This window comes from Cottoperca gobio, chromosome 17, assembly GCF_900634415.1.
Source record: "Cottoperca gobio chromosome 17, fCotGob3.1, whole genome shotgun sequence".
NCBI lineage: Eukaryota > Metazoa > Chordata > Actinopteri > Perciformes > Bovichtidae > Cottoperca > Cottoperca gobio.
In genome coordinates this window covers 7,676,019-7,698,518 of record NC_041371.1, presented here as the reverse complement: position 1 = coordinate 7,698,518, position 22,500 = coordinate 7,676,019, and the positions used below count along the sequence as shown (strand labels likewise).

The 22,500-nt window shown below is 39.9% G+C and overlaps 1 protein-coding gene across 5 annotated transcripts in view; it reads right to left on the bottom strand.

Annotated features, from left to right (window-relative positions):
• The window catches only part of pde1cb (phosphodiesterase 1C, calmodulin-dependent b), an 81,382-nt gene that overhangs the window by 37,772 nt on the left and 21,110 nt on the right, over window positions 1–22,500 (bottom strand). The window contains exons 1-2 of one of the 5 annotated variants that reach the window (XM_029453340.1): window positions 12,421–13,176; window positions 8,483–8,509 (exon numbers count right to left, since the gene is read on the bottom strand). The exons of 3 other annotated variants lie outside the window; for them this stretch is intronic. In XM_029453340.1, coding sequence (XP_029309200.1) covers window positions 8,483–8,509; window positions 12,421–12,521 — 128 coding nt within the window. In that variant the 5' untranslated portion in view covers window positions 12,522–13,176. Of the gene's footprint in view, window positions 1–8,482; window positions 8,510–12,420; window positions 13,177–22,500 lie in introns of those variants that run through there. One more of the 5 variants, XM_029453341.1, reaches the window with a different exon arrangement.

Here is a 22,500-nt window from a genome sequence, read left to right as displayed (position 1 = left end):
TATTCACATGCTCACACATTTATACTAAGCAATTCATGCATTATACACACACACACACACACACACACACACACACACACGGATAAGCAGGTATGATGAACGTTTACAATACTCTCTCACACGACACACACAAACAGAACCCACAAGTGAAGTGTTTATCAATCGCTCCATATTTGACAAAAGAGCTTTCTACCAAGTGACAAACAACATGTTTCACTTCACGATGCCGAATCCTTCACTGTCCACTGTTTACACAACAGCTGAGCAGCAACAAGCTGCAAAGCACCACATCACTAATCAAGACATTATTGGCTACCATCCAACAGTATTTGAATGCTAGTTTCTTTTTTAAAGCGACTGAAAGCGACACTATGAGAGAATGAAATAAAGAGCTGGTGAGCTGAAACTCTCTATAAAGCTCCATGAAGCTGAGCAGAGCTGCAGATTCAGGAGGAGATCAGTCTGTGAGGGTTCATTACAACCTTTCACATTGCTTTTACATCGTCACTTGATATATTATATCATAAAATGTTTGATTATAGCCGTTTAGTTTTGTTGGAAACGATTGATACAGGTTTAGTACACTGCTCCCCATACTTCCTATGCTCCAGCAGTCTTTGCACTCACTAGCCACCAGACCAAGAACTCCCCCAAATCATGTCCTGTCCGGAAACCTTGGACATGCAAGTAAACCAAGGCTTCACATCCAGTGATGCACTGCATAATAACCATAGACTGTATACAATATGGAAGTAGTCTCTGTGACGTCACCCATAGGTTTCTGCAGCAGCTAGCACCCAGCTGTCACTCAAAGCAGTCACGCCCTTAATTATGCATCACTTTACGGGTGAGTTTAGAATAAGAATTCTACTGTACAGTTGTCATGAACAGGCAAACTGTTTTCTGTACCAGGCTGTAAACCAGAAATGTTAACACAACTTTTGGAGCCATCCTCAAGTGGCCATTTGTGGAACTGCAGGTTTTCAGCATAGTTGGTTGCTGCTTGATAAGAACATGTTTAGGTGCAACCCTGTCTCTTAGAAATTACTTTTCTATAAGCCTACAACTAATTTGCAACAACCCGCATTACATTTTCTATTAACATAATGAGGAAATGTTGTTACTAATAAACATATACTGAATGTCAAGTTGTAAAAAATGTTGATGGTATTATGATCATTGATATTTCATTTGTTTTATACCAGAATATGCAAACTTGTAATACAGTATCTGCTTGCTGTGACCACGGCTTTATAAAGCTTTGGTTATGTTTAGGTGCCGGCAGCACTTAATGGTTTAATACAGAAACAAGTCCGCAGTGACTTGAGACACATGTTTATTAACAATAAACCGACACTACAATCTTTCCCTAACATGAACCAAACTGCTTTTGTTGCCTAAACATAACCACGGTCTCTTCTGCTGTTTGTACGCCCTCCATCCAGCCCGATTACCTCCAACTCTGATGCGTTCATTCACTCAAAAAATGTTACCTCTGAACACAATCAAGGTTATCACCACAGCGTATCGTTTTCCAAGTTCTGGACACGCAAGATCCCTCAGAGCACGTTCTCTGGGTACTCAAATGCTCCTGCAGCCGACTTTCACAGCACTGGGAAGCTAAGCATACGTAAACATTGCCTAGATCCATCTCATGCATTATTTTCGGCTTTATCCATCACATGCTTTTGCGAGAAAAGCCCATTTTGCAGACATGGTCTTTCACATTGGTTATGACAGAGGCTGTGGGCCACAGAAGGTACTTGAATACACTATATGCAAGGTCTGCGATTCCCAGTAGGACCAACATGACTAGGTTAGCTGGAGATGAATGAGGTGAGATGATGGAAAGCTGAATGGAAAGAAAAGCGCACACACACACACACACACACACACACACACACACACACACACACACACACACACGCACACGGCTGCCGGGCATCACTCATGAGTACACACATTCAGCATACTAAACACTGCAGGATGCACACAGCCTCATGTTCACGTTTTCACACAGTGTGACCAAATATTTTGTCTCTCTCTACAAAATAAACAAACTGACACGAAGAAATAGTTACACATTACTGCTCTATTCCTCCGTCGACCTTGGGTAATACCCTTTGGACAAACAGTCCGGAGGGATCAGGGTAGAGGTGGGATGGAGCAGCAGGGGGGTTGGAGGAAGGATGGATATAAACAACCAGATTACGGACACAATCTGCACCATAAATCTGCAATATTATCTGCTGCAGGGCGGAAGGAATGGGAAGCCTTGCGAGCTGGGCTGGCACCAAGTTACGTTTCTCTTCTCATCTCCGCCGTAGCCTCCGTTTAGGATAAAAGCCTATCAAATTCTTTGTAATCAATCTGCAGACTAGCAATACACTAAGCACAATAATGTCCTACTGAGGTAGGAAAAGATGGAGAAAATAATCAGTTTAGAAGCCCTCCGCTGCAGAACGAAAATGCAGCACTTGTGTGTTTGGATGTCACTTTAAGATAAGCAGAGGGAAAAAATCTATTTCAAAGTGATTTGCCTCATTGTGTGCAGCTGTTGAGGAGTATTGTTTGCCCTGAATGGAAAATCCATCACTCTTTAGTATTTATAAGCAGCTGTTTGTCCACACATGCACATGTTGCATGTGTCTGGGAAATAGTTGCATATCAGAAAATGTGTATATTCTATGTTTTTAAGTTTGTGCACATGTACCGATGCACAAACTGAAGGGTGTCTCTCGGCACCTGCGTGGTTTAGAAAAGTGTGAATCGTGCTAACTGAGGCGTTTACCTCCGAAAAGAAAGGAGCCCCTGATGGGGAATGGAGGGGAAGGAAAAGAAAGAAAAAAAAGATTGGTTGAGAAGAATGTAATTAGCCTAAGCTTGGAGATTCAGCCGGGCAATTACCCCTCTAATCATCAGGTAGCAGGAGCAAGGAGGAGATCGTGTGATGGGAGGGAAAAGGAGGTGAAGAGAGATTGGAGGCAGAAAAGAAACAGCAAGAGAGACGTAATCATTCGTCTATCTGTGCTGTAACCACAGCAAGAAAATGAGATGCAAAAGCACAAGTGTTAGAATTGAATAATGAAACAATAGATGTACTGCTGCATTTGATTGATTAACACACAACATGTGCACTTGAACACAGAAAAACACCCAAAAACCAGCCACAACTCATCATCACAAGTAGAACACGCAAGAAGAAACAACGAGTGGCTGAAACTGAGGTGTTGAGCTCTCAGCTGGACTGCAGTCTGTCTGAACACCCACAGACTGAAATGAGGAACGGACACTATTATTTTATATCATAAAAGTTCTACTGACTAGCTCCGGTAGGTGCTGAGTCTAGTACTGTAGGTGGCATCTCATGAGCTACAGCCAGCAGGTATCATTACCCTAACTGCTAATGATACCACTTAACAATTCGTCTTACTCCACTCCATGCAAGACTTTGTTTAATGAGATAAAAACAAGTAGATTTTTAAACATGGAGGATGAACACAAAACATTTAAGTTAAACAATTAGCTGCAGGAAGCTTTATTAAGATAAACCCAAGGCTTAGTATTCATTTTCTTTCTCCAGCTTTTGGGTGCACACTTTGTGTGGAGTTTGTGTTCATATACACGTCATTTGAACATCATTTAATCAGGTGAGACTTAATTCAAGGACAGTCTTAAGATACATTTTGTTGTATTTATTACCGTAACCTTTTCTTATATTTTGATAGATAATAGTGTCCTGAAAACCCATGTGGGGTGGGCTAAGTGTTTGGCATAAATCAGACAAAAGATCTGCACACTTTATCAAAAGCTCCTATCATTTGTTATTGTGCAACATTTCGATCAAAAAGAGATCTTTGTAAGGCATTATCAAATGCTAAATTCTTTGGCATGACACAAAAACAAATACTAACTTAGTTAATAACTACGTATGACTACAAATACTACAACTAACAATTACAGCTCAAAACTTTTTTCATTTTTCTTGATTCAATCAGTCCTAATGTGCTAGACTCCCGCCCTAGTAAGCATGAAGTGACTATGCTTCTAATTATGATATTAAATCTAATCCCCATCTTTACTTCCATTGTAATTTCTGGTCCTCATTACTTCATTGCTTTTGTTGTTGTAAGAGATGCAATTGTATCTGTTCCATAGCCATCTAATCCAAACGCAAAACCAATAACAGTATTGCATTGTTGAATCATTTCCAATAAATAGCCCAAGAACTGTGGTGACGAATGGCCCCGATCCACAGAAAAGGGAGACAGAGAGGCTCGGGTAATGGCATCTAATGGGCTGTTCTTGAAAGACAGCCAATGCCTGGAAGATTTGGTCCCTGATTACTGACATTAACCAAATACTTCAATCTGTGACTCTCAGCCTGACGATATCTGTCCTCGTCTCCATTGCTTTTGCTCTTTTTCTCTTTTTTTCAATGTATTGATGTTCTTCATTCACTGTTCCTATTGGAAAATACTATTGTTATTGTTGTGTAAATGTAATGCCAGACTATGTGGGCCAAGAGCTACCTATAACTAGAAGTGACTTCTTTCAATAATTTTACTTTATAATATTTGTAAATTTCCTTTTTTTTTTATGCGATGACTTCTTTGATAATAAATGTTTTCTGTCCAGTCAGAATATTAGAAATACTGAGGTCATTATTCCAATTCCTCCGAACACACACAGCCTCCTACTTGGTATTTAGCTCATCAAATGTCAGCTATTTTTGGAAGTGATGGAAAGTAAAAGAACATCATTTTAAATATTCTAAAATGAATAATTAAAAGTACCTTGTCAATGAAAAAGCTTTATTAGAAATGTAATGCAAATCTGTACTGAAAATGCAAAACAAGAGATGTGGAGCTGTCGACTTGAGACTGAGCTGAGATCTGACTTCTTAAGATATAACTTGACTTGCAAAAAAAAATTATTTCATGCAATTGCATTGAAGGAATTTAGTAAAAGTTTAAAAAAAACAACACTATTTATAAACGATGACACGTAACTTGAATCTAAATCTCTGAAGACGATAAAACTTTCCCTGTAATTGAGCGAGGCCGTTAGCACTGATCTTTATGAATTTGACTGTTTCTGCAATGTGGCTTATTTGCATAAAAAGAGGTCAAATGTGCACCAAATGTATACACATTACTTAAGCTAAATATGTGTGAATAGCACAGCAGCACCAAGACGCTATTTGCTTGGTGGCGTAGTGCATTTCACTCTTTGCAGTCGCTTTGAGAATTTCTGTAAAAGCCGTGCAATCCTTTTGCGAATACGCCCCTCAGTGTCTGAAGACTCGAGCAAAGAGGAGGAAACCAGGCTGTAGATGCCTGAGCAGCCTGAGTCATTACCTGCCACTGAAAACATGCACTGCAGCCCTGCATAGCTTCCAAGACTGCAGTCTGAACAAACACAGCAGCTCTGTGAGAGAGAAAGGAGACACAACAAAACACACACACTCAACAGAGTTGGCAACTGGGCAGACTAACATAAGGCCATTTAAGGCTGGAGGCTTGCATGGATCAGATGGCAAAACACTTAAAGCTTTTAAAAGCTGGGCTACAAGGAGTGACCACTGTATATTTACAGGCTTAAGTAAAAGCCTGTTTCATTCAGTGCAGTATTCAGGCGCCTGTCAGGGAATACAAAGAGGCACACAAACCATCCGCTTGTTGCTTTGTTGGTGAACAATCACTATAAGTGGTGGTGCTTGGGCGATCAATGCCTTTTTTGTAAACATAAGAGAAAGTGGGTTTTTGTTGGCAAGTGGTTTGAATCAAATTGCTCTCCGACACATTCAGAAGCACAAGATTAAGATTTGTCAAAGAAGTGACACATCTTGAATCGACCATTCATCTAACCCGTCTCCTGAATGATTGTCCAATCACAGCTTAGCAACCATAGCTAGGCACGGCAGATAAAAGAGAAAGGTATTCCCGAAACACTAGTGACTTTTTTCCTTCTCTTTAATGGCTCTGGGGAACTCCTGCCAAACTCCATACTGGAGATAGAAAGCACATCCTCAAAGCTTCTTCTTGTATCAGTAAAACTGGAACATACTCTATGAAACTAAGAACAATTTGGCATAAATCTAACCTCTCTTTTTAGTTTAGAACGAAAAGATTGTCTGATATATTGTTCCTTATCATACTGATGTGTTGTTTTCATCGTACATATGAAGGCCAACTAGCAATGGGTTTTTTTGTATGTCTTCTACATGGATTCTGCTATTTGCTGGGACAAGTATATTAAGCCATTAGTTTATCATGACCTATTTTACGTCAGCCATAGGCAGCGTTTTCAAATAATTCATAGAGCTGATGTTAGCCTACTTAGCTAGCTAGGTATAGCCAATAAAATCTGCCAGGAATAGCTGTCATTTCGAAATTGAATGCTTTGTCAATCAAGAACCCATGGTTAAAAAATTACGAAGAATTTTGATGGGTAAATCTGCCACCGTCACTGTAAACTGCATGTGTGCTGCACGAGAATGGAAAGTTTATCAGGTATAGCAACAGCAGCTAAGGGGTGCCAGGGCTTAGCAAACTGTAAATTGTTGAAAGAGCCCAATAGTGACCATGTGACTAAATAGTAACAGGTAAACAGTTTCCAAACCCACAAAGAAAGGCCTAAACAGACCGTCTTTCCTTTCTTTACAGCCTTTCTTCCATCTCTCTTAACTCCCTTTCCACACAAACACTCCTCTCTGCCATTCCTCCCTCTGTGAAGAGGGCTATCTCTCCCTCCATCTGCATGTGTGAGGGGCTGTACTGGTGTGTCAGTAATGACAATGTCCCAGTGTTCCTCTCTGCCAATTAGCCCGGCTGTAATTACACAGACACATATGGAGCTGTCAATCAGCCGGCTCCTCCACACAGGAACTCACCCACCCAGCAGAGAGAGCGAGAGAAACAGCGGCAGAAAGAGAGAGAGAATGAGCGTTTCCAACAGCTAGCTCTATACCACACCGAACCACCGCACGCTGTGCCAATGAGTAGCATGAGAAGACTTTTGTTCAATTACTGTGCGACAATCCCACAGTTCACAGGAAAATGCTAGGAAACAACATTAGAGCGGCGCTACAGCAATCTATTTTTGTTTTTTCAGCTTGATTTGTGGAGCAATTTACAATATCTTATTTATTGAGTTAACACAAAGAGAAGTGGTGTATTGTATTTTGAAACAAACTGTCTTTAGTGTTAGTGACATTTGAAAAAAAAACTAGGACACTGAGAGGACAGACCTCCGCCAAGGTCGTTTCCATGAGTGAAAAATAAATAGTGTATTCGCCCCGTGAATCGGATCCGCTCCAAAGTGTAATGGGTTTATTAAATGCCACACCCTTTTACCAAGTTTTAAGAAAATCGGGCCGGTGGTTTTTCCATAATCCTGCTGACATGCAGACAAAGAAACCAAACCAAAAACCTTTTATTCTATATTAATATTAATATTCTATATTGTTTTTACTGTCAAACAATCCACAGACAATTCAGCAAAGTAAGAAGGTATTGAAGTGACAGTAAATACATGGATGTTGTCATTTCTGGCTCTTGCCTTTGGTTGGAAAAACTATGTTTCCAATACATTAACAGAACATTGGACATTCTGTCATTTTCCCAGATGGGACTTTTTTTAACAAGGTCTTGTTGTGTCTTCTAAATCCATAAAATATGTCCTTTGGAAGAAATGGTCACATGGGAAGATGAAATGAATGATGAAAAACACTGATAGCTTGTTTCAGATCAATACAGTGACATCTTTAACACATCGTATTTAAATCTACATTGCCCACGCATCAAGGGGTATTAATGAATTCCTGCTTGTTAATAGATGCATGCAAGTCCCAGTTAATAAAGGGCCTGATTTCCCCTGAGCATCTCCAACAGAGTTAAACAAATGAGAGTTTCATAATAAAGAAGATAACGAGCATGGCACTCAATATTCGTCAAGCTTTTAAGTTCTGTGAGTTGTCGATGGTTCTCAAACAACTCCATGCTCCCCCATATGTCTATCCATTCGGGTGCCAGTTATCTGGTAGTGACGGTGACTTGACACTTGAATCGACACAAGAGAGAAAGAGAAAGAGCATTTCTGAATGCATACACATGTGTGTGTTTGAATTATAATATTGGTGACGATGAGGAATGAAGGTGGATGAAAAGAGGGGATAATAAAGATAGAAATCATAGCAATAATATTAATAACAACTTTTATTCAAACTGCACTTTCATAACAGAGTTTTAAAGTGCAAAACAAGCAACAATGAATAATGAGGAAAGAAAAGAACAGGTAGGAGTATGTCCAGGATTAGGTCCAGGTTTGTAGGAGAGTGGGAGGGAATTCAGAAATCAGGTAGGAGGAGAAGGAGGAGATGGGAAAAGAAGGTGGGAGAAAATTAGGGAAGGGTGAGGAGGAGGAGGAGGAGGAGGAGGAGGAGGAGGAAGATGTCCAGTGTCCCAGCATTAAGTCTTACCTCTGGGATGTCTTCTTGTACTTGCGCCTGACAGAGAAAACAAACATGAGCATAGTGAGGCATCAACTGAAATGTTACTCTTGTATTCATGTTTCTATTTAAAATACAAAGACAGAAATAAAGGACATTGGGATTCATGTAAGAACCTTTCGTACAAACAGATTCACGCTTGCAAGTCATTTTAGAGGATTTGTCGCATTCACCAAAATGTTCTTACGCATTAATGAAATTCACTATTGGATGTGCAATGTTAAGCGTCTGCCTGGTTTGACTTAAGAATCACAATGCCTACATATGAATGCATCTGGATTTAAAATATGACACTCAAATAAACTAAAATAATTGAATTCAAAATTAATATTTTGTTCACAATACCATCTTTATTATGGCTTGCCAATTTACTGAGAGCTTCTTTTTACTCTTTGGGAACAATAACAACAACAATTCTGAATAAAATTTGCCTCCAGAGTGGAGAAGGTGGCCTTTTTTAGGCATTCATTATCTAAATGATCAAATCTCATGAGTCCTACTCATGCACAGGTGGCCTTCATTGAGTAGAAACGAGCAATACTTTGGTGAATCCGACATGGAACACAAGCAAACACCAGACATTATCTTAAAAAATAAAAATAAGTAACAGGGAGAGTTTAACTCGACCAAATGTGTAGATTTATAGCAATTATATGTAAATAAGTAAAGTTATTTTGATTGCACTGCTTGTTTCCTTTTCCCTTTTTGGAGGGATAACATCAGTAACAGCAGTCATATTATTCAGTTGTGTTCACACTGTACGTTTAACAAAGAATGCAAATGCTTACAATCACTTATGCAGATGAGGCATTTAGTAGAGGCATAATGATATGCAAAAACACATGCAGACACACACACACACACACACACACACACACACACACACACACACACACACACAAACACCACTCCACCCCCTGAAATCCTACTTACTTTACGACACACATATACACACACAGGGAACCTACACAGTCACATCTACTTTAACTTTCACTCAACATTTGGCCTAAAACACACCCACACTTTTATGACGAGATAACAGTGTATACTAAAAGCTGAATTCATATACACACACGCACGCACATGCACACACACACACACACACACACACACACACACACACACACACACACACACACACACACACACACACACACACAGGGATAGATCCACTGCTGTTCGACAACAGACGTGGATTTAAATTCCACTCAGGCAGAATCCACTGCACTTAGATTGATTTGTTTCTCAATTGTTTTCTGTATCAATCTTTCCTAAAGCTCAGTGTAAAACTGCAAGCTAAGTAAGCTATTCCCTGTAAAGATAAGTTAAGACTAGTGGGGAAAAAAGATCAATCACTTGGATTCATCAAGCAATTAAAATTAAAAAGACATGAAGTGTCACAGTCAGATGGTTTTCTTAGGGAGTGATACAAAAAGAGGGAGAGTTTTCAGACAAGGATATGGATAACAAAAGCACACAGAGACAGATAAATAAGCATAAATAACTAAATGGAAACCATAAGGTCAGGGAGAAACAACAGTATGGACATTTTCTATTCTCCTCACCTCCTCTCCGGTCCTTTATCCCATATGTTGTGGCCCCGACCCCCTTCATTGAGCTTTACATCCAAATGTGTGCGTCAACAAAACAGAGCTTCTTCTAATTAGAAGGCTTTAATGCAATGTCCTCGGCATAATGAGGGTGTGGGTTGAAAGGAGTCATGGAAATACCAAGAATTATTGTAGTTATAAAGATCACAGACAAGCAACATTTAACCTTGTTAAAGTACATTGTGGGGGGAATTTTCAAATAGCTGGCTGGATGGCTGATAGCAGCTTGTTGTTCTTGGATTATCTTATTTTATTTTAGTCAGTGTCTTACAAATCAGATAAGTGTCATATAGGGGTCATCTGGCCACCTTGATCCTCCTTGGAGGTAAGTTGTCCTTACCTTAAGGGAGCTCTTTGTGGTGAACTGTTGATTAAATAATTCATTGATTTCCTTTAATCAGTGGGTGACGGAGAGGTTGGGTGTGTCGCAGTGATTTCATTTATCAATGGAAATTCATTGGAATCCATTCACCGATGCAAAAACATAAATGGGCCATTTGTCAGAGGGAAGTAATCAAACACAACACGTCGTTCATGCCTTGATCAGTGTATGTCACCAGGCATCAGACTGCGTCATTCAAGGTTGAGCAGAGGGAAAATTGTCCAAAGCAAATGCTGTCGCTGTCTATCCATGGATGATTGGTGTACTCTGTGGAGTGCACTGTGCCAGAGAGAGTGCTGTGATAGCCATTCAGCCCATACACACACACACACATACACACACAATCATACAGCTGCCAAAGAAATCTCCTAGGATAAGCTGGCAGCACATACAGTGAATGTCACCAAGCCGCCAAATACACGTCCAATCTATATCATGCACACGAGCACATGCACAGTCAACCTTTCCCAATCACAAACACACACACACACACACAATCATTTACTGCATACTGTCGATCCCTCCCTATTAAACACACAACAAATACTATGAAGCGTTAATATCAGTGGGTGCTGCCTGTCAGTTGGAGCTCCCTCTCTTCTGACGGAGGCTCTTTGTGAGATTAAAGGCTAATGTGATCTCTGACACGCAACAGGAGCCCTCAGAGCACCCAGCAGACTGCAGCGTAGTCGTGATGAAAAAGGAAAAAAAAAAAAGCAAGAAGGCCGGGCCCCTGTTACATTCATCTGACTCACTATCCATCAACGATCCAAAAAGACAGATGGCTATGATAGGAAATTTATGACGGTGACCAAATGGATGAGACAAAGAAGTCATCTGAGGAAACTAGATGTGGCAGAGGATGATGGTGGAGGGACCAACATATCAGACTTCTGACACAGGAGAGAGAGAAACAATGACTAATCATTGAACAATAGAAAAACCATAACATGAAAATAACTACAAAATGAAATAAAGAGATGTGAGAGGAGACAGGGGGAAAGCTGACAGATGAACTGCAGCCCCATAGTAGTCGTAGTCTGTGGCGCAGGAGCAAACTGCATTTCATTCAGACCAAGATTTTGTTCTTAACAAACCCTCCTAGCAACATCGCCATCCCTTCCCCTTGCTGAGTAACAAGGAGGAGAACTGAAAATGGAAAAGAAAAATGTCCCAACTTGCATATACAATGTGTGGGGCTCTCTTCACGGGGTTAAAGGTCATAGAGGTGTTGAAAAGAATGTGGGAGAAATATGATGGTCGAGGAGGCGTTTGTATTATTCAACCAGAAAAGGTACTGTTAAAAATAAGAGGAAACAAAGAGGGAAAAAAAATAGAATAGAATTAGCCTCAACCTCACCAAAAATATGCACATTCGGTCTTTTTGTATCATATTTCTATACGGACAACATGTATTCAACATGTATTCAACATGTATTCAACATGTATTCAACATGTATTCAACATGCATCTTGCATGAAGACAAAACATCATCATTTCCTTGTGACTTTAAAAAAAACTTGAGGGAGTAAAAAAGTGACCCTCCCCCAGGTAACACTTCAGCTCCGTCCAATAAAGTAAACAAACTGTTTAAAATAGTTCAAAGAAAGTAGCTCAGAGCTGTTTGGTTAGAGTAATTCTCTCTCTCAAACAAACTGACACACAAACACAAACACACACACACACACACACACTTACTCATGCTGTAAACAAAACCAGTGTGAGGTGAAGCTTTTATTATGACACCATGCTGTAGGTCTAGGTGTATCTGTGATTAAGCAATCACAGATACACTATTACAGATAAATGTAAATATTAAAGGCTTTAAGCACAACTTTCACTCACACAGAGGCACACACAGCATTACTTTACACACACACACACTTGTTGAAAACAGTAAAAGTTGATATACTCACAGTCCGCGGAGCCTGAGCCAAATCTTTTCAATCTGTTCCGGCTGCAGGTACTTCAGGGCTGTGCTTTCAAACTCCTCGATCTCTTTGGTGGGAGACTCCATGTCAGAGACTCGAAGAGTTCAGGATGTGCCAACAAGAGATCAAAAAAAGCAAAAAAGTTTAATCCCTCTTAAATTTGAGCGGTGAGGAAGACGCAGCACGGAGCGGAGAGAGGTTGCGGTTGTGGTGGAACCCAGGATGTAACCGAGGTTTTCTCTTCCTTCCTTTTCTTCATTCACATTTGCACCCACAGCTGCGACAAACCGGCCGTCATCCTTCTTTTTCTCTCTTTTCTCCCTTGTTTATGTGAAAGAGTGTGTGTGATTGAAACTCAACAGCACTCAGTGCAATGCTCAAGCAGCTGTGACAGTCGTGAAACAGCCCGACTGTACCACTTTCCTTTTCTCTCTCTCTCTCTCTCTCTCTCTCTCTCTCTCTCTCTCTCTCTCTCTCTCTCTCTCTCATTCGTTCACTTCTCTCCTGTGTGAGCACAGGGGTCCTGGAGCCGTGCCATGCTCTCCCAGCAACAACGGGATGCAGACGGCAGGGCAGTGCAATCTGGGATTAACGCTCACTGCCGAGCTTTCCACACAAGAGGGAGGGAGGAGAAACACCACCAGTCAAAGAGAGGGAGGAGTCTGGCTGATAATGAGAAACCATGCCCCGCTTTATCCACTGGAAGAAAAAAAAATGGAGGGAGTGAGGGAGGAAAACGGATTGGGATGGAGAGGAACCGGAGGGAGCGACCTATAGGAGAAGAGGTGACGAAGGTGTGAGCGCCCTGATTTGTAAACAAATATGTGGTTAAAGAAAAGATTTTAAGCGAGACCTTTTTTTCTGTCAGACGCTGCAACAATTCTTTTTCTTTATCACCCTCTGATTCATTGAGACTTTTACACACATGTGCTTATCTCATCGGGGATGTGAAGGTAAATGACATGAAACAAATACAGATGTCATGAGCAGCGTAGATCAACTTTCAAAGTGATGAAAACATGCGATGCGATTGAGACAGCTTTAGATCTGTAATGTATTCATCTGAAAATGTAGATAATACATTTGCTGTACAACATATTAAATGTCAGAGGATTAAATAGCGTGCAGACAGTGCATTGACACTGATTTGACTGAGATTACTCTGATCCATTGAGCACATTCAGGACATTCAATCCCCCCAGATACAATAGTATTCTCTCCGTCTCTTAAACACATGTCTCCTACATTTTTATGGGCACAATTTCCATTCTGCTTTTTTTTCCTCAGATAATATGGTAGTCACCAGTGCAGTTCAAAATGTAAGATTGTTTTATGATACCTGCAGCCCTCCAAGCCATCACGACGCAAAGGGTCCTGCATATATTATATATTATATTCTATCCACTATGAAAGCAGCTGAGCACTCTAGTTTGTGCTTTTTTTCTAGTCTGGACATTTTCTTTGTGTATATATTCATATATATGTTATATATTATACTCCTCTTTAGCTAGCTGCTTGCTCACTGAACGTCTAGTAAAAAAAACAATGATTCTTCTCATTTTTTGCAAGTCCAAAACTTGCAACCATGATTAATCCCAGACCCCCCTTTCTTCAAGCTCCCTACCATACTCTTAGGTCTTTCAATTACTTGATGCAGGATGCAGGGATAATGCTAGGGCGCCACCTCAAAGAGGTTCCTGCTTTCATCTGCTGAGATGGGTCCTCTTGTGAGGAGGGAGGAGAGAGGTCTGCCTGAGAGCCATGAAGCCTGCTGATGTTCTCTTCAAAGGTGCACTTATCTAAGTCTCTTTCCCCCTCTATCTTTGGCTTTTAGTTTATTTCTCTTTCTTCAATCCTTTCTTCATCGCTGTATTTTTCTCCCTTTTTTATGGAGATATGTTAGCCCCCAGGAGATGTGAAGCCACAGGCAGAGTTGACAGGTCAACTTGAGGGGAATCCACAACGGTAGCTTCACATTTCACTGCTTGCTGTTCACAGGTTTCACCCCGGGGACCTAAAGTCCCATGTCATCTGTATGTGTAAATGTGACACTGAACAAGGTTGAGCCTGGTGAGAAAGGTTTCTGTCAAAAGCACTGCAAGGACTATGAAAGTCAATTGAAGCTGCATTGCACTCAGAATCGAGTGTGAAGAATTACTGTAAATACTGACTGAAGAAGTTTACAATAGCTGACTATTTATTGGAAGTCTGAAAGAATGAGATGGTACAATCTGGCTGTGGGAAGAGAAGAAGAAATGTGCAGATTTTGCAATTACCTGCACCCTCCACCATCCCACACAAGAACATTAGCATTGGATGATTTAGTTTTTTTTTTACGTCCAATGCCAAAACTTTTTAAATTGGCAACTACAGTTAGGCTACGGTTCGGGAAAGATTGAGGTTATGGCAAATAAATGATGGTGAATGGGTAAGGTCGACCTTCTAACCTTTACTTTTCCACCTCACAACATAAAGGGCACACTACTACTGGAACTAAATAAAGGCATTGGACATCAATTGTAACGTGAATTACCCCCATCTTTACTTAAAATGTGATGTTGGTAACTCTAGTTAAGTATCACTCATTGCTTTTGATGTGGATCTCTCACATTATCTCACATTTTAAAACTTTACAAGATGTTTGATTATTGCAGAACATAAGCTTTAATATTATAAAAAGAGACGATATTTATAACATTCACTAGAAGAAGAAAAAACAAGTTCTTGCATAAAATAGCAGGATCAAGAATGCAGTCTTTTTGAAAGAGATGTGGCCCCGAGTCTTCAAAGAATCTCAGAGAATACTTTAATTACATTGCCAGCTGATTAATGAAACCCCTTGCGGACTGCAATTGGGTTAGTTTGGGATCACTGGATTGTGAGAGGGACATACAAAAATGTTGAGAATGCGATGTAATATTAGGAATACATGGAGGTCTTTTGTTTGTTGCTTATTTCAAAATGATATGTCGCTGTTGCTGAGAAATGTAAGTAATTAGCGGACAAATTCTGACGGATACACGTCCACACAAAGCTTGCAAAATTCGTCACATAGTCACATGTAAAACCAAGACAGCATTTCATTCAATTTCAAGACTGATGAACCAAAACAAAGGGCAAAATTGATCGTGTCCCTTCTCATAATGATCATCAAAATATGCACCTGATTAATTACTATCACAACTGCTCACAAAAAGACCTAATGAATCAAGTCTTGGGAGAATTAATTATTTGTATGACTATGACAGAGGGACTTGTTGGAAATTATGCTCTGCTAAGGTATTTTTGTCACTGTGCTCGGGCTGCCTCAAAGATCACACACTGAAATGAAGACATTAACAGCCCGGGCCATTTGGAGGTACATGAAAAATGCAAATCTCATTTAAATTTCCAGGCAAGTCGATAAGGAAATCTATGCATCAAAATACCAATCGCCTTTCCAGTAATGACCACATTTTGCTGAAGATCATCTATCACAAAATACAGTATGGTTTCCCATCTATACTTAATTTATTTTTCTGGATTGGATGTAGTGTAGATGGAAGGATGGGTGGGAGAAACTGAGGGCACCCGGCCATAGGGCTATATTTATTTTCAGAGTGATGGCGGTGGAAAAATAACCCCAGGAGAGATTCCTAGAGGTCAAAGGTGATGCATACAACAGCTCATATAAGGACTGAGGAGGGAAGCAATCAGGCTTAAGCATTTGAGTATGGATGGTCGTTCCACTAAATATTTCAACTGTTGAAGTTATTCAGACACTAAACAGAAGTCTGAAACTGATTATGACACAGACTTTGACATCAATAACATCAATCTACCGTTTACTACCGTCATTACTTCAAAGATTGTGAATTAAATCATAAAACTTCACCATTACTTGCTTCGTAATCAGAAGAAATGCATCATTTAATACAAATCTGAAACATTTCGATCAGGAAACGCAGCACCAGCTAACAAGCCATGATGTGTTGCCAGGGTCCAAGAGATCTGCCCTGAGGCCTTCAGAATCAGCAGTGCGGGCGCCTGTAGCTTAAAGTGAACGGAGACAAAACTGTGGCGTTGACCAATCAGATTTCGAGTTGGGGACACTGGGGCCAGCTAGCAGGCATACGATCACGTCAGCACGTCCACGTCTTTTGATTGGATACGCACTATTGAGAGGCAGAGCTATGCAGAGCTAGCAAACTTGAACGAGCTAATTTGTGTAGATTTCTACAAGCTGTTTTTTGTCAACCCACAATGGCTGAAGGAGGAGAAGAGATCGATGTGGTCGCAGATATAATTACGCCATTTTCAAGACAAACTTTTCAAGAAAAGCTAGACATTGTGAGAAGAGAACGGCCAACCCCGACACTAGCGAGCCTATCACAGGGTTTGTCCGCCACTTTCAAATCACTAACTGCGAGCGGTACCCCCGGCTCACAGCCTCCGAGAGGCACTGCACATTGTACTGCTGGGAATGCCTGCTATTCACAACTGATCGATTTGGTGTTTGGATTTAGACCATTTAATAAAGTAGCCTGAAACCTTGCTAACTAAAGCTGTTAATCAGGTTGTTATAACCTTCATTTTAATGGGATTTGATGACTACATTTTCAACATTTAATCAGTTGGATCTGATGGACAGATTTCAAGTGAGGTGCCACTCCAGTAATAGCGGCTTGTCTACTTCTGTCTACAATCCGTGTTTCTTTATATGTAGCACATTTCATGATAATCTATCCAATGATTGTCATGAAATCTTCTACATATGCTATATTCCTCCAACATACATCCTAATGACATGAGATATTTTTGACTACTGCTCTGCCTAAGTACAACCTCACAGTTGCTAACATGGCTCTAGACTCTTAGTCGTGTTGACCTGTGTCAACCTCACAGGAACAGAAGCCTGATATAATAATGGCTTACTAAGTGTGTATTTATGGCCAACATAAAGCAAACAATTGCACACTTTCTACTACTTCATCCACAGTCACATCCCATTGGAGCCACGTTTCTGGCCACCTTATTAATATCACGTCACTGGTCCATAAATGCTGTCACTTTGGCGAACTTAATACTCAACTGTCCGCCACTGGTTTACTTATACTATTCATCATTCACACTGGACAGGTAGAGTATAGTAGACTGTCTGAGCTAGGTTAAGTGACAGCTGTTAGGAGGCAACTGTGTAGTCTAAATACAGACTGGATTACCCAAAAGACATGCTTAAAGCAGCTTACAGGTGTAAATAGCTCTGGCATTGGGTGTAGTGTTTCACTGAGGTGGCAGTACGAGAATCATTTTCACAGAAGATTTTATTTTAGTCATTGTCAATATCTTTTTAGATTGTTGTTTAGCTATTTATAGTTAATTACTATTTGTATTTATTACCTATTCACATATAGTTTTTTATTTAGTTTAAGGCCTTTGAATGTTTTCATTTTTCTGTGCTGACAATTGCCCTTTAAAAATATTTATTTTTATTTGTATCTCTTTAATTACATTTTTGACCATGAGCAGTGATAACAAATTTGTCAAACCAAGGAGGACAATGTTATCTTTAAACTAAGGTTAAATTGTGGTCATACTCCAAATTTAGATGATCTTTTTGTATGTACTTTCTTCCAAAGCCAGTGTTTGTGGATACAAGGGCTCATGCGTACGCGTTTGAATCTCATTCTAATAACTTGTGTCTTTTTCTGACCACCATAAAATAGTCCATGAAAGATGGTGATTTTCTGTCCAAGAGGTCACATCAGGGTCAAGACTCTGGAAACGCCACACTCACTGTAACTCACGCAGCTCAAAATGACAAACATCATAGCAGAATAAATACTCTGCTGCCCCTCTAAGTACCTCAATCCTACAACTGCTCTGATCCTATATTAACCTGACAATAAGATATGTGCAAAGCCTACAAAGAGAGGACTATTCACGTCATGGGTGAACGGTTTGTGTATAAAGAGGAATGAGGTACGGGCGAGGGCAGATTGAGAAAAATACCTTTAATGTATTTTCAGCCAACTTGTGAATGCATTCAAAGCAAATGGACTGATCTTATCACAGCAGATGCCAATGCTTTAACCCTTCTTATGGAACTACAGAAAAATCATATTTTACAATATTTATTATTTCACCTTTGTCTAAAATTAAATATGTTTTAATTTCATTCACATTTACACTTGTAAATACCAATAAATTACAAACTCATGTTTGATTAAACCAAGATGGAAAACCCCTCAAGCTCCTCTATTAATCTATACTTTAATCAATAACCAAAAAAAGAGTATTTTTATTAGTGAAACGTTGAAGGCTGCACACAAAGGCATAAACATATTGATCTAAGCAAAGGTTGGAAGCTTTTATATGACCCCCAAACAACATTAATATACTGTATGTGTAGCTAGAATAAGTTCATACTTTGGGAAACTCTGGCACAGTTCAGTGTTTATTTTGTTTCCTGTTGCTGAAAACACTGCATTCTTAAACAGTATATAGCAAAGTGTATAAAAAAACAATCGAGAAATGTGTGACGTCATGTGGCAGACAGCAGTGATACAGCTCTTTAACATGATAACCGTGAGGTCACACCTCGATCATTTTGATGAATAGCTCTGCCATTTGTCCATGTGCTTCCAGTCACACTGGCCAGCGGAGGCTCATTAGCCGGCTAGTGAGGCTAGTGATGGAGGTTGTTGCTGCACAGGGGATGTCAGTGGGGGTCTCTGAACCTGCGGGTCAGTCTCCAAAACTGTGGGCTGCCACGATGCAGACAGCCGCCTTAATCAACTGCAAAGTTCACATTGCCACGCAGCATCCAATTAACCAGTAGATAAATCACACAGCTGACCACAGAAGACTGTCTGAGCTTAGCTGCATGTGTGCATGACTGTGTGAATTGAAGTGTGTCTGTAAGGCTTCTGGTTATTGAATGTTTATTTGTGTTATTGCTTGGTTGCTACGGTGTACAACTCTGTCCAAGATGACAAAAGACCAAATTGCTGGAAACAAAAGCACTGTTTTTGTGGACACTCAATTTTAAAAAGGGTTGTTTTGTACTCAAAATGTACTAGGCACTAAAGAATTAGCAACAACAACAACAACAACAACCGTTTGGTAAGCCTTTTGTCATCTTACTGGTCGCGGTTTAATAGGCTCTCTCTAGCTATTAGTGAGGAATTTTATTTACTAGCGATTTACAAGATTGTTGTTGTTCATTTTCAAGTCAAGAAGAAGCAAGTTTCTATCCAAATGTAAAAGTAAAAGTATTTTGTAAACCTCAAAAGAAATAGCTAAATACTGAATGCTTCCAGTCACTACTGTTGAATGTACAAATAGTAGTTGTTGGGATAAACAATAAACCTCAAGATAAACAATTGGTGGCGTTAATTCTCCAGTTGGGTGCCAATAAACAGTTGCAAAAGAAGAAGGCACATTGAGACGAAGTAATTAAAAGGGCACCAAAAAACCTCAAATGTACGAAAATAGTCACGTGCTTCACTGCGCCATTATTTATGGACTAAGTCTGGTTCTATTGCACTTTGTTGTATTTTGCCTTTTATTGTGCTTTTTTTCAGATGTCCAGCGTTTCCACTCAAGTTGTTTTATTTGCAAATTAAAAATGCACATAATAACAGGTTGATGAAAGTGTGCTGGCAAATAATCAAGCATTCTTTTTAATATAAATGTTACCAGGCGACACATTATATATGTTTAGTGACTTCTTCATCCGTCTCCATTCAATCATTACTTATTACTAAGTTATTATGCATTATTTTAACATTTACACTATACCTAATTACACTATCAATACATATGTTATTACAAGAGATGTTGATTATTACCATGGTCGAATGGTTATCAAATGAAATAAAAGCTGCTGGTTCCTAGCCCTAAATCACAATGGAACATTAACTAGTGTGGAATACAACGGCAATTAGTTTCTAATAAAAAGGTAATTTTGACAATTAGTAGTAACTTATGCTTTGCCCAAAATCTTTCACTTCGGAAAATAACCTTAATGGCTTTTTGTGCGTTTTGTGTTTTACCCCTTTAAAGGTTTTGCTGCGACAGCAGAGCTGCAATTTTAAAAGGAAACAAAAATCAATCAATCAATCAAACTAGTCGAACCGGATGAGCAGCGACTGCTGATGGAAATGATGGTGAAGATACTGTATTCAAATCACATGCTGATATCTAAATGAGAACCATTAAAATGTTTGTCTGGTTCATCAGCTGGCAGAATGAAGACAATTAAAAATAAATACATTTACATTTACAAGTCACTGTTAAGTAGTTCTATCACATAGAAATTGCAATTGGTGAAGTGAGTTGATTGAAGGAAGTAAAACATTAGAGTTGTAACTTGTACATACAGCAAAGTAACTAGAGCATTTACGATAGCCACGCTGCATAAACAACATGAGTGTAGCTAGAAGTGGCAAATTGTGAGTGACTGTGGACTTTGGGGTAAACAATGACACAACAGTGTGTTATACACAAAGCCATTCAAAAAATCGCCGGTTTCATCTTCTGCGTGAAAACCCCCATGAAGCCCATTGTGCAGCTAGCAAGTGCTTTAAAATGCATAAGGCACCCCTAATGAGCAGAAACAACAGCATGACACCAGCCACACAGATGAGTCAGCGTGTGTTTATACACTAATGGCTCCATATTCTGTCCCTCACTGTGTGACTAGTAGGCATGCACTCGATTGTGTTGTAGCAGCAGCTGTAATCCTGAAACAATTTCAGCAGCTGCTATTTATCAGAAGTGTTAGGCAGCCATTCAGCTGATCTGAAAAGAGGAAAAGAGGAGAAAAGATAATCAAGTAGCTTAGTATATTGGAAAACTGCTGCGAGTAAAGCACATAAATGAGCCATTAGGATACCGAGAGGGAAATTGACTGTGGAGCTTAACCGAAATAGTGCAACGGTTAAAGAAACACAACCAAAATGTTCAAAGTTTTGTCATATTCACATAGGCCGGAGCTGACTTTCAGCTTCATTCAACCCCAGTCAATGACTGCTTTCCTTTAACTCACTCACTCCCATCCTGCCTGCTGCACTTCACGTGATCCCTCTCCGTTCTCCAATAAAATCAAATTATCATCGCCTGGAGGATAACAGCCAGCTCTGGCCTCAGAGGTGACATGGTGGTTACCTCATTTTATAGATTACTGCTAGTTCCTTGGTCATTTAATCACCTTGTGCCATAATCTTGCCATTTGTCATTCAGATGTAGATCCCACCTACTCCCTGTGGATTTGCCCTCTATTAACCACTATTGGCCTGGTCGAAGACTTCCACTGATCTTAGTGGGATTTCCTGGACACAGATGTAAAGAAGAAGATAGCTGTATGTTAAGGAGTGTGAATCATACAGACAAACAAACCAAACCTAAAACATAACCTCCTTGGCAGAGGTAACAGGAAGTTGGCACGTAGGGTATCTTTGGGGATATTTCTCTTTTATTTAAACGGTTAGTGGTACTGAAATTAAACCTTGCAGGCCAGAAGACAAATGCAAAGTGTTCAGCCTCAGCCAAAGATTTAGCAGCATTTGGCTTGTGCTTGGCATTTGTTCCCCACCCTGATTAAAAGCTAAAGCTTAGCCTTAATATATGACATTGAAATAAGTCACTGTCTCTATGGACAAATGAACTGTTTCCTCTAAGGAAGGTGAAGGTGCTTGTAGCTGTCCTGCGCTCACTATGTTTTTCTTTCAAATCTAGGCTGTAGTTTTCAAATGAACAGAACAGGCTGAGTCTAGTCAAGTGGAAAATCACTTTCTCCTTGTCACCACGCTACTCTGGAAAAAACCTGATTTCTGGGGGAAGACTATGGCAGGGATCAACAGCGCTGTAATTTGAGATAGCATTGAGAAGCACCAGAGAAGAAGCATGTGTGAGACTTTGCAGAGAAGTAGAGAAAGAAAATGAGACAATAATTAAATGGGATTTCCACAATCTCATAAAAAACACCCCATAAATTATAAATCTCTGTGAATGCTTGCTTTACAAACACGTTGGGGGAAAAAAGTGGTCTCTTCAAATCGGCTTGCCATAACTCCTTGTCTA